This window comes from Penicillium psychrosexuale (genome assembly GCF_028828465.1).
Source record: "Penicillium psychrosexuale strain IBT 29551 chromosome Unknown utg000005l, whole genome shotgun sequence".
Classification (NCBI taxonomy): domain Eukaryota; kingdom Fungi; phylum Ascomycota; class Eurotiomycetes; order Eurotiales; family Aspergillaceae; genus Penicillium; species Penicillium psychrosexuale.
This window is the reverse complement of record NW_026643190.1, coordinates 444,606-456,688: the sequence shown is the minus strand read 5'-3', so window position 1 is coordinate 456,688 and position 12,083 is coordinate 444,606. Positions and strand designations below refer to the sequence as shown.

At 47.6% G+C, this 12,083-nt stretch overlaps 5 protein-coding genes across 5 annotated transcripts; 1 reads left to right on the top strand and 4 right to left on the bottom strand.

Annotated features, from left to right (window-relative positions):
- Positions 1 to 1,100: 1,100 nt before the first annotated feature.
- N7518_009117 (uncharacterized protein) lies at positions 1,101 to 1,594 on the bottom strand (the record flags this gene model as incomplete). The annotated part of the gene is made up of 2 exons (XM_057190044.1): positions 1,101 to 1,333; positions 1,408 to 1,594. The coding sequence occupies 2 exons, from the start codon at positions 1,592 to 1,594 to the stop codon at positions 1,101 to 1,103; spliced, it is 420 nt and encodes a 139-aa protein (XP_057037700.1).
- Positions 1,595 to 2,173: 579 nt separating this feature from the next.
- On the top strand, positions 2,174 to 2,875 carry N7518_009116 (uncharacterized protein; the record flags this gene model as incomplete). Its single annotated transcript, XM_057190043.1, has 3 exons — positions 2,174 to 2,209; positions 2,281 to 2,508; positions 2,585 to 2,875. 3 exons carry the CDS (start codon positions 2,174 to 2,176, stop codon positions 2,873 to 2,875), a joined length of 555 nt encoding a protein of 184 aa, XP_057037699.1.
- A 2,102-nt stretch (positions 2,876 to 4,977) lies between these two features.
- On the bottom strand, positions 4,978 to 6,148 carry N7518_009115 (uncharacterized protein; the record flags this gene model as incomplete). Its single annotated transcript, XM_057190042.1, has 3 exons — positions 4,978 to 5,271; positions 5,327 to 5,609; positions 5,682 to 6,148. 3 exons carry the CDS (start codon positions 6,146 to 6,148, stop codon positions 4,978 to 4,980), a joined length of 1,044 nt encoding a protein of 347 aa, XP_057037698.1.
- Positions 6,149 to 6,868: 720 nt separating this feature from the next.
- N7518_009114 (uncharacterized protein) lies at positions 6,869 to 7,324 on the bottom strand (the record flags this gene model as incomplete). Its single annotated transcript, XM_057190041.1, has 1 exon — positions 6,869 to 7,324. The coding sequence occupies one exon, from the start codon at positions 7,322 to 7,324 to the stop codon at positions 6,869 to 6,871; it is 456 nt and encodes a 151-aa protein (XP_057037697.1).
- Positions 7,325 to 9,839: 2,515 nt separating this feature from the next.
- N7518_009113 (uncharacterized protein) lies at positions 9,840 to 11,653 on the bottom strand (the record flags this gene model as incomplete). Its single annotated transcript, XM_057190040.1, has 5 exons — positions 9,840 to 10,671; positions 10,722 to 10,862; positions 10,919 to 11,266; positions 11,324 to 11,427; positions 11,480 to 11,653. The coding sequence occupies 5 exons, from the start codon at positions 11,651 to 11,653 to the stop codon at positions 9,840 to 9,842; spliced, it is 1,599 nt and encodes a 532-aa protein (XP_057037696.1).
- Between the last annotated feature and the right edge of the window lie 430 nt (positions 11,654 to 12,083).

The window sequence follows — 12,083 nt, the reverse complement described above, 5'->3', positions numbered from 1 at the left end:
TTTGATTCAGACAGAAGAAAGAAGAAAATGACCAAGAAAATCACGACGTTAAGAGATTCAGCTTCCATGACTTATAGGACCCATCTAGATGAACATGGAATGATAGTAGCCTAGTTCCTTCAGCGTTATAATAGGCAACAGTGACGATCTTTTCCTATCATCGAACTCGGGCTTGATAATGAATTCGTGACTGTTGTCGTCGTGAGAAGATGTGAAATATCCCATGATGATCTTGTGAGATAAGCAGATGTCTATAAGATCTGGTCAGAGCGGAACTTTTGCGAGAATAATCCGATCTGATTTACCAAATGACATATCCGTTTCCTTCATCGTGCATTATCCACGCAACCATCTGTGCAGCCTCTTGCCACGTCGCTCATTGTAGACGTGCTTATTCAACCCCACACTTTTGGGGACGAGGTCAGACTGGTAGGGCCAATGTTGAATAATATGAGCGTATGATGTATCTGTGGCATCTGGTTGGAGGCCTAAGTGGAGGGCCGACAGAATTCCGGAATCTTCAGTTGAGACTGTGTCATAAGGAACATAGCACTGACTTTACAATTAGTAATGTGCTTTGTTCTATGCTTTGTTCTATTGTCGATATTACTGGCGTACTGTTAAATCCCACACAGAGAAGCTCTTCAATTATTTTGGACGCTGAATGAACCAAGCTCGCTTAAGTTGGTACCCAAAAGTCCCAAATCTCGCGATCGTGCCACTCACTAACGGCACGAGAGGATAGAGGTGGCCATTGCAAAAAGAAGCCCCAAGTATTTCTTGGGACTTGGATGATATTTGTGGGAGTTGAGAAGGTTGAAGAAAGAAGAAAAGTGACTCGATTCTCCTGATGGCTTTCGGGGAGCTAATCGCATATCCCGATAGGCGTCGTCAATTTTGCTCCATGTCCCGGCTTCAGCAGTTTCCATCCGCTCGTGGTCCTCATAGATAACACCAAACCATGGCATCATTGTGCGCCTAAGGCGCGTGGTTGGTCCTGTAGAACCATATGGGATCACCGGTAGTGTCAACCGGACATCCCCAGCCTAACAGATTGCCCCTACAAAGGAGGTTCCAAATTGTTCTTTGTTTGCTTTCCCCTACATCCAAGGGTAAATCACAATTGTGTGGCCGGACGTCTGGGCATCTAGGTGACTCGCAATCTGGGACCACCATTCTTCAAGATGCAAATGCATCTTAGGGGGGGCGATAGTGCAGTTTTCGCTGTCCTCATTGGTAAAGGACACAGATCCTTGCACTGCGTTCCCACTACGTCCAGTTACTAGGAAATGGCCAATGTTCAAACCAATATGTGTGAACCCTGTCTCTTCTCCTGGATACGCGCTTTTTGTGTAGTAATGGAAGGCCATCAATCTCCATGTATGATCCGGATGAACCGCGACATACGTCGCGTAGTAGCAGACATCTCCCCTATCTCCAACTGAAGGTTATAGCGTTCTTCCGGAGGGCGGTTTTCTAAGGCTTGCTTGACTCTCTGGAAGGTAGGATCCGAAGCCCCCAAGGGCTGGGTGTAGATAGTCTCTATCGTGGACAGGGCTGTGGCATTGTCAGGACTGGGACTAGGGCCGGCCATCTCAGGATCGTAAGGGCGACAGCTAGTTCAAAGTAGCAACTCAAGCAAATTGAGCACTGTGTGGGAGTCGTGAAAGTCGAGTGGAGGAATAGGCAACTTTTTCTTGACTTCGCATCCAGTCTGTCTCACTTCTAGATCTCTTCGGTCTAATAGAACCTTCTCCCGAGGGTAAAAGGACCTGCCTTCCATCACTTGACGCCACCCCACAACGTGCTCTTTCATCACCTATCTCGCATGTGACGCCACGTCCCTCCGCGTTCCTTCATCCTACCGCTTCTCCTCTCTCGGCTCCTTGGTTTCTTTCATCCTCCCCTGACGCCTCTCGCTTCTTAGGCTGACCTCTTGACTTACTCTCTTAGTTTAGAAACTCAGTAATCATGCCTGAGCGTCAGCACGCCCCTCGCGATAGCAACTCTTCCCGTCAGCACGTTCGTGCTCAACTCTCCACCTCTGTCCCGCAGTTCCTCTTTTGCCTTACATGTGTCCAGCTCAATATCGTCAATTGGACCCAGGCGGGGACCGGGCTTGGTTTCGGGCCTCGCTTCCAGTTTCGCTTTGTTCAGGACTCCGGCAATTCAAATGACTGTCAGAACTGTGCCCAGGAAGGTTGAACTTGTGAGCAGGTAATGTAACCCCATTCAACCCCTATACCGACTATCCTTACTGACTCCCAGTCCCCTATCTAGGTTCCGGTTGGGATCGAAGGACACCGATACGAATTGCTCTCCTTGATCTCCTGGGTGAATTTGATGTGGGGATCCTATGATCCCACGCGACCATATTTCGACGGCTTCGAAAGTAACTGGATCTTGCCTGGCCGCGCACTGGCCCAGCTTGGGGCCAAAATTGCCAACCTTTGCCCGTCTTTTCGTCTCCTGCCCATAATCATATTGAAGAGCATGGAATTCATAGCGGTAGCTCGGTATAGTCCTTCTCCTCACGTCCTATTTCCTCTGTTCTTCTTACTAACCTCTCATTTCTTAACATCAGCGGGCTCGTCGCGCCAACTACCGGAATTGGCTTCTTAGTCGCCAGCCCATCCCCTGTGCTATCGAGCTTGACGGCAGCCCTGAGAGATTTGCAGATTTCTCCTCCTCGAAGCACAAGTCTGTCGACACGGAAAATCATGTCCACCATTTGTATGGTGCGATTCGCACTCAGAGTGTGACTCGCATAGTGGAGGATGGTGTTCGGGGCACTATCCACCAGGATGACTATGCCGCCTTGCTCCGACGTTTCCCGGCCCAGATACTCTCAGCATTCCCCCGTGGCTTCCAGTAAACGCGGGTAGTCTTAGGGAGGGCAGGATGGGATAGCAGTGTGGTCCTGGCTAGGAGCCAATCAGAATAATATGAATCGTGCAGTATTTCTGTGATTTTTCTTCCTGACGTAGTCTCCCACCCAACCCAATAAATTGGCTGTCCTCGGTCAACAGCTACATTGTCGGGTGCAGTCGTATAGCAGCTTTCAAGTACCCAGTGTCCCGTGACAAAAATTGAAAAAAATCATCGGAATCCAGGTCTTATAAAAGAATGAAAAAATAATGAAAAAGCGTCAAAATCAAGCGCATAACGAAAAAAATCATGCATCCTCAAACTTGCACTTCTACCCTAGGAAATAGAGGCTCGCGGTCGCTAAATGCTAAATGCATCGCCCCCTGTTCCACTGCCTTCATCATCGGAATCCTGGTCAAAGGGCACGCTTTTCGGCGGAAAAGATTCTTGGCGCACCGCTGTATCTAGGTATAGCCAAGGGCATCACTCCGTCCCATCCTCGCTCCTCCACATCATCAAATTCCCTTCGAGCATGCTCTCGATTATCGATCTCTATCAGGTTTTATTCCGGGGAACCTCATAGTCGTCCAGGTCAATCACACTCCCAGGCACAACATTCATCAAATTGACGCGCGCAGGTGCTACGAAATCTCTCCCAACATTAACAAAACAAGGTGAAGCAGACAAAAACTTCAAATCATTAGGGACTCCTTGGCCCCAAACCCATCTCAGATCCTGTGTGGCGGATAGCTTGCTGGGAACCAAGCGTCCGCCTATTAGTTTAAAGGACTGTCGAGGAAGTCGTCTTTCTCGAACTGCTCGAGAGCTTCCTCGGGCCAGAGTATAGCCACCCTGAGTATCTTATCTTCATCGGGTATATACACGGGAAAACTCACCTTTCTAGTCCTTTCTCTGTTATAGACAACGCAGTCTACCTTTCCGTCAGGCTTCTAGGCGAGCGCCATCATCGAGGCTTCCATAAACAGCCTTTCTAAAATCAACCTCACTACCGGATCACGATCGCATTCACGTACACTATGATATCCCCAATTGAAATCGGTGTGTTCTGGATACAACCCAAACAGCGAACCCTCACGCCCTTGGCAGGGGTGTAAGCTAACGAAGGTCACGTGGACGCGTTCCGGAGACAAAAGGGACAGATTTCCGGAAGTACTGTAAACATATTCCAAGTAGCCACCCTATGATCTAGCCAAAATAAGGTAGAGAGATTCCGTCCTTTCTATTGGACAGCAACGAGCGGTGGGTAGTGTCGCCTGCATCGGATTATGCTTTCGGCTTTCGTTTCCGTTCTACCAAAGGCTCTTGTGCGATCTGTTTTATGTGCCGCAGGGTGTCTTAAGAATAAGAGGCTGCCCTCCCTATGACAGTTTATCCAATTCACAAATAGAGACATGGCGACTCAATACTCTATTCATCCTGACAATCAAGCCAGCGGTTTGACTTACGAGCCCTTCGAATCCAGTTACGTACGAATGATCGTGGAAGCGGACCTTCCGTTCTGGGCAATCCTGGAGCCAATCGTATCTTCCTCGGACCGGCCACCTCTGCACAACCTTTGCTGGTCTTATACACAGTATATATCTATTCTAGGTACATATGCTGCTCCACATCGCTCCGAATCCATCATTCTGCCTAACATCCCTATGCATCCGTTATTCCAACATTGGCGTTCTCGCGCCACTCTGCAACCTTGGACAATCATCGCTACTGACTGTGCTCGCTGAATGTTAAAGCTGTGGCTCACACACAAACTAATAATGGTTGTCGAGCCGTACTTGTGCTGTCGTTCTCTCCCCGACAAGATCAAATCAGATGATGTTCTCTTCTTGTTTACGTTCGTTGTCGAAGGCTTCCTGGGGTATCTACTTACGCCCCTGCTAGAGGCCTTCTCTTATTTCAGCCTTCTAACCGTAATGGTTCCGCGCACAACCCGCTCACAAAGCTGAAGCACAGTCAATTTAGCTATGGGATACTCGTAACTAGCTACTGAACAATCTCGCCCTGCTCCATTCGAATTCTTCTCCACGATTAAGCGGCCGCTCACACCTGTCTCCACGAAATAACACTAATAATGCTAGAAACTCCGTTCTAATCCGCGTGGGGGACGTTCTCCGATACGGAGAATGACGTGATTGGGGTATCAACAATTCCGGACTTGCGAGGTACGGCCGATGGTGATAGTGGGAGATGGAGAGTTTTCGATAGGACGGCCGTATCTTCGGGTTCGCAGTTGTAGTAGCGCATGAAGAGGTCAAATCCCTCTTGGTTCTTCTTCTTGAAATCAAAGATATCTGACGCTCGTACAATCAAAGTACCGTCGATGTTGAATCGGGCATAGAGCATACGCCCCTGTCTTGGGCCAAACAGCGAGATGACGAGAACCTAATAGTGGTATAAGGTTAGCGCTCACTTATAATAGGGATTACTAGGTCTATACCGGAAAACTCGAAGTCTGCTTAAACTCCTCCTGGAGGAGACGGCACTGGATTGTATTAACAATCGGCCCAATCTCGCCATGGAGAAGGTTATTAGACTTTGCTACCGCGCCGGTGCATATCATAAGCATAACATGCGGGCGGATTGTGTCTGGGTCCTCAGGGTCCTCTTGCCATTGTCGGTAACTTACGGCTCTCCATCTTGAAAGATCGAGAGGTTTCGAATGCCCAATATGTAAACCATGTAACATTCCTTGTGGCCCATCCTCAAAGGAATCCTCGGCCCTAGATAAATAAACCAGTCAATTTCTTGGTAGTTATAAGTAATAGGGGGAAATAGAGGAAGACCGAACTCACAAGATCTCATACCAGTTCGAGTTTTTCTCTATCGAAGAGGTATTATCGGGATCATCTTTCTTAGAGTAGTCTTGAAGGATGTCGATATATCTGGCGATTTGAAAGGCCTTCTCATACACAAGTTCGGTGCCTGGTAGTGGGTCTGATAGTGGGTATGAGAAAGACAAATGAAAGGCCTTGTCAAAACCGTCATAGTGATGGCGCATATGTTTAGGGATCCTAGCGCTGTCGATTTTGTATGTGCTGTATTCTTTCTCGGATAAAAGCTTAAAGTCAAGGGACTCTTGGTCATATGTGACATCCATATGGTGGAGAAGAACGCCGATTTCACGGAGGGTATCATAGTCATAAGAGACCTGGCTTTTCGATTCTAGCCATTCCAAGATGGAGTCGGCCTTTTCTTCGAACATTTTTCTCAGGGCATCATGGTCCTGCAGCATAGGCGGATTGACAGGTTGAGAAGACATGATAGACGGCGTGGAAACGCGACGAGATTGGTTGACAGTGTTATGAAAATGATGAAGAGACGAAGAAACGTGGAGATGTGGAGATAGAGAGGTGGAAAGCTGGAAAGCTGGAGAGCTGGAATAAGTCTAGGAACTATAATGCCTCTGGGCGGAAATGGGTTAGTGTGTCACCGTGACCCACTCTCACGTGGACCACCTAGGCAGCCTGTTTCCAGCTTACTCAGCGTACCGTCCACCCGTGGACCCAGCTCAAGGGACCGGGCTTACAGCTGATCGAATGTTAGAATGGGACCGCTAATTTAGCGTGAAGGAAAATATATTAATCCGTGTTAATCCGCGTTTCGACCATCTATCTGCTCAGAGGGGTCTTAGCGAATGTCGAGATCTCTCTTTACACTAGGATGTCTTCATAGCTTATAATAGACGTTCATAAAGACCCCGTGATCATTATTTACAGTATTATCTTTACCACTAAATCCTATCTTCTTCTGTACTAGGGTATTATAACCCCTAAAAGAATCCCGACATTCGCTGATGTCTGACATTCGCCGAGCTCTCGGAATTCGGATTAATACATGTTCCTCTGGGCCAAGAGGCGCTAAAAATTAGCGGTCCCATTCTAACATTCGATCAGCTGTCGGTCGCAAGGGACCGTTGAATGGCATAGGTAGACGGCGGTGAGGATTCATGATTATAGGTAGGATTCTCATTAGTTAGGCGCTAAATGTCTATATAGAGGTCGAGGCGAAGAGTTATTGCAAAGGGACAATTATTGGCAAGTGTAGTTGTCCGTCGTTTCTTCTCTAAGTCCTGTGGTATATATATACAGCCACGGTCGCAGCAGAGATAGACAGCCTTTTTCACCCCTTTCTTAGTGTTTTTTGAACGCTTAGAGGTGACTGCATATCCATGCGGGCGTGCAAAGGTATTAATCGAGACAATCGCTTCCTCCGAGGTAGGGTACGTCTGGTCTATTGGCGGAAGCGGGAACGTAAAGCTTGGTGTGGACTCGGTACTTGGCAGCTGGGTGCTTGGCGGCTCAGTGCTTGGCGGCTCAGTGCTTGGCTCGGTGATTGGCTTGGTGATTGGCTCGGTGGGTGGAGACTCGGGGACGATCTCTGTCTCGGAATCCGAGGATAGCAGGTATTCGAGGTATTCAAGGCCTAGTGAGGCCATATTGAGGATGAAAACTGATAAAAACAGATGAAATTGGAGGGATTTGGATGAAAATGAATGTCAAAAATGAGGTGGAAGAAGGCAAGTTAATGTATGTAAACCAGAATTGAAGTATCAATTTGTTTGATCTTGTCTATATGGAGTGCAATATAACGAAAGTGACTTAATTTTGTTAGGGGTTTACATACAAATTGCAGGTACCTACTGTGTCACTATAATTGTATGGAGACTTTGTCACGAAGGCGGTGTATGAAATTAGAAGGCGGTGTGGAATGCGGTAGACAGGCACAGGTGTCGAAGCAAAAGCGGTACCCAATTAGGAATGCATACCTTAATTTTCAGGCAGGGGGTATCAGATTAGCCAAAGGGGTGTCGGATTAGCCAAAGGGGGTGTGAGTATATCAATCCCCTTGTTAAATTCTCAGAGTACTTGTGAATACCAACCGCACGCTATCTTTTCTGTTGTATGTATAGGCCAATAATTATTTGACCCAAAATTTTGCGGTCACTTACCACTCCTGCTTCCGTTTACTATGAACAGGACATTTATTATGAATAGGATGACACTTGGTTTTGATCAGACCTTTTTATTTTGTTGACGGTACAGGCCATCATCGTGGTTGTTCAACCTTCAGCGGATCGAGGATTAGTTAGGCTTCTGTTTATCTCTTTCTATCCCCCCCCAATCTACATGCTTAGGAAAATAACGACTTAGAATGGACGGCCGACATGGTTCAAAGCATTCACTCTCTAGCGCATGAAAAGAGGCATATGCTCTTGAAGCCTATGCATAATTCCAATATATATTACATCGGAGTAGCCCTCTGTTCTTTCATATCCCAGGTAGTTACTCAAACAGTTAGTTTCTGGACTCCAAGGTCCACAGACCGCGTACATAGCACCCAGTTTGAGTGGTGTCAAGCAAGAGCAGCTCCGCAAGCGGCGAAATAATCTCCTTCGGCGCCATAATGTTTTCTGGCGTTTGTACTCGATTCGGAGTTGGTTGGTTATGGAGATGCCCAATAAGGGAGTTTATACATACAGCTCCCATCCTCATATCCCTGCCCCGACTCGTGAGGAAATAGTAAGATCTGGAAGACGGAAAAGCACAAGGTCCCGAAATTGATATTGCTTTAGAAGAGACGTCCTCAGCCAGCAACTTCTGTCCCGACTAACTATATCATTAAATGACCTTAACCTCGATCATACCCCGAAGCTCATATGAAAGTTTACGGGCAGACCTTGAGAGAAACTCTTAGTGGTCAGCTGTACGGTACCATTCAATAATAGCACCTAAGGCGGAAACAGACCAAGTTGAGGGCCTGCAGTCGAGATTTGAGGCCTCTTCTATGATAGTGATTTGTTCGCGTGATAAAACGCACGAAAAGTTAAAAGGTATACAGAGATGAGTAAAAGAGGAAGGCAGTCGAATTCATTATGACCCATCAATCAAAAGGTCGAAACAACTACGACAGGATTTTATTCCAGTGACTCTAAATAATCAGGACAAATAAGGTATACTTTAGTGAAATAGTCACTAGCTAGTTAGGCAAGTAGCTTAAGTTATATCTAAATTACACTAAGCTCTGATTGGCCTGTAATAGTTATAAGTCCCGCCGAGTGCGTTTAGCTCGATTTCAAGATAGCTTTTTGAGCAGATTAACCAAATCGATTAGTATTGCCAACTTGCCTACTGCCTAGGTGTATGATACTTCCAGTTCTAGTTATATACAGATGCCAGGATATCGAGTGTTCTAAGGGAAACAATATGATCCAATGATATTCTGCCGTTAGTTCAGCTAAAGGGGTCAATGCGGTGGTCGCGCGACCTAGGTGATTCTTACCCTGATTCTCACCCTGTCTATAGCGCACTTACCCTTATCACCCCCGGTCGCGCGACCGTAAAGCAGCACTCACCCGTTTCTCACCCGGGCGACACCCACCCGACTATCTGCCGCACATAAGCCACACGCCGGTGAGTTAGTAGTTGGGTGGGTGACCACCAGCGAATCCTCACTGTTGTATGTTTTTTTATCTTATTCTTTTTATTTACTCAAACTTTTTGATGGCTTAATCCCCATATCGCCAAGCTTTTATTTATTGATAATTGCTTTAATGCCTTCCCGGTTGCTCTAGGCGGTTGGCCCGGTCACCCATGCATAAAGTGTATAGAACCGAAAAAGGGAGGAATCATAGAAGATGAGGACGCTGGAAATCGTCCGTTGGGCAGAAATGCTAGTGAAAACCGAATATGAGAAATACTAAGCCTAGTAAGAAGGGAACGTAATGCATCAGACTAGCAATCTGGAGGGAGCCTAGGGACCGATAGCAAATCACGGAAGAGCATTACTTCCAAGGTTGGCACAGAACAGAAAGGAGATTAACGAAGGCGTTGATGGTGTGAAGGCAGGGATGGTTTGCAGGTTGTGCGGGACCCTTCACTCGTTCCTTATTTCAGCGCAAACCCCCCCACCCCCCTCAAACATACATTGTTGCAGTGAAAGACTGCGCAGACCTACGTCCGGTCTCCATGTACCATTGATGTGGCCAGCTCGATTGCCGTGGTGGAGCTTTCCTCTATGAATTCTTCTCGATCGGCCGGGTCACTCCAACCCTCTCGCTCATCTTTGATGACTCGGACGAAGAGCATATCCAGGATTACCGCCAACAATGCAATCCCAGCGCCGAAATACAGGGCTGCCCGGAATCCAAGAACTTGATCGGGTCTCTTCTTGTTGACCTCAGTCTCAATAGTGCCGGCAAACCCAAGGCCAAGGCTGTTACCATAGAGGTTTAGGGTCGCGATAAGGGAAGCAGCGATTCCTTGTTGCCGCCGCTTGACACTGTTACTTGCGACAATCTGGGCTGCCACATAGACAAAATCAGGGCAGAACGCCATGAATATCGTGGCCGGAAAAACCTGCGCCCAATACATCTGTTGTACTGGCATAGTTGCTAGAAGGATGTTGGCAATCAAGATGGTGGCGGAGCCAATCGCTAGTATCCACTGAGCTGCAAGCCGGGGTATGAGCCATGCTGCAATGAAAGTGCCCGCTGTTGCCACGATCACGAAAGGCGTCCACTCAATTCCAAATTGCAGTATAGTCTTTCCTCGCAACAGCTGCATCCAAGCGACCATGTACCATAGAAAGATCCCATTGGACATGAAGCTCAACAGGACCACAAACACGAGGACGGCAAATGATGGCGTTGCCCATATATCCAGCGGCATAATCAGAGTGTCTGCAAACCTGTACTCCCAAAGGCCAAACAGCGCCAATAACAGGATTGACACAGTTATAATGACAATTTCAAACGGAGCATTCCATCCGCTTGCGGGAGCTTGGCTAAGAGGTGTTAGCCAAACTGCTACAAAATCGATGTAAGACACACTTACTTCCACGCAACATTAAACAAAATCAGTCCGCTTGTGCCCAAGAGCGCACCGATCCAGTCTATTTTGCCGTATCGGTCAACAGGACGGTCGGGTGGCAGCAGTGTTCCCAGGGCGCCGAAAACGACTGCGCCCATTATTGCCCTGTCGTGGCATTTGTCAGTATCTTGAAGAAGGAGGTCGAGTCTTAAAAACCTCACAGGCCAAAGAAGATCCATTTCCAGCTAGTCCATTGAACAAAGATTCCAGCCCAGATAGCTCCTAGGTAGCTTCCAATCGGCGCAGATGCCCCGAAGAATCCGAGCGTTATATTTCGCGATCGACCAGGTGGGATGGTTGAGCTAATTAAAGCAACCGCATTGGGCATTATCAAAGCCCCGCCAATACCCGAAAGAGCACGTACCACGTTGAATGACACGAACGTCGTGCAGAAACCATTCACCAACGACCATAGGACTAGCCAAATAGAGCCGGCGACCAACACATTTCGGTGACCATACACAGAGCCAAGTCGGCCACTGACCAGCACAAATGTGCCCTGTGTCAATCTAGAGGAGTAGTAAGTGTCTCGAACGGGGCTATAGCGGTAGTGTCACATTACGCACGGATAAGAGGCGGCAGCCCAGTTGGCTTTCCCCGGCCCAACAGGTGCACCCAACACCCTACTAATTTCAAGGCCAGCGGCAAGTCCCACCATGTTGGAAATCATCTGGTCGGCTGTCAAAGTCTGTCGATTTACTCAGTGAGGAGTATTGCCTCACCTGTACCATGTTGCTTGCAACGATGAAAAAGATTATGACCCCTTGGCGTGTTTTGGAAACAATATTTGGTGAGATGGCGGCGAATTCCCGTCGATGTGGTTCGGTCTCCAGCCTTGCAATGTGGATACTTGCCCCTTGGCTGTTTTCATTGACTTCTTGTTGGATTTGAGACATTATGAAGGTGAAAACGACAAAAGGCGACGAGAAGACTCAGTCACTTCTCTTCGCAGGAGCTGCCGGTAATAACTACCAGGAGTTTTCAGTCAGGTGAGAAGGGAGAAGTGGTTGGGCCAGGTAAGAATGACGGCTGGAGGGTCTTAAGATCGTTCTAAGCCCGGTCAAGAGCGATTAGCCACAGGCAGGAAAAGTGGGAGTGAAGCGGGAATGGGCTTTTACCCTAGGCCCAGACTCAATCGGAACAGGGCCAACTATCGAATCAAATTTCCCGGGTACAAACCTAAAAGAGCACAGTTCTCATTAATACGAACACGACTCTAGTCCTCCATTTTCCACAAATGGCATTGCTTGAACAGTGTCTTGTGATTCTGGGTAATCTTCGGGAGTCAAGGGTAAACCTTATTTTCCTAGGTGGGAATTAAGGGTA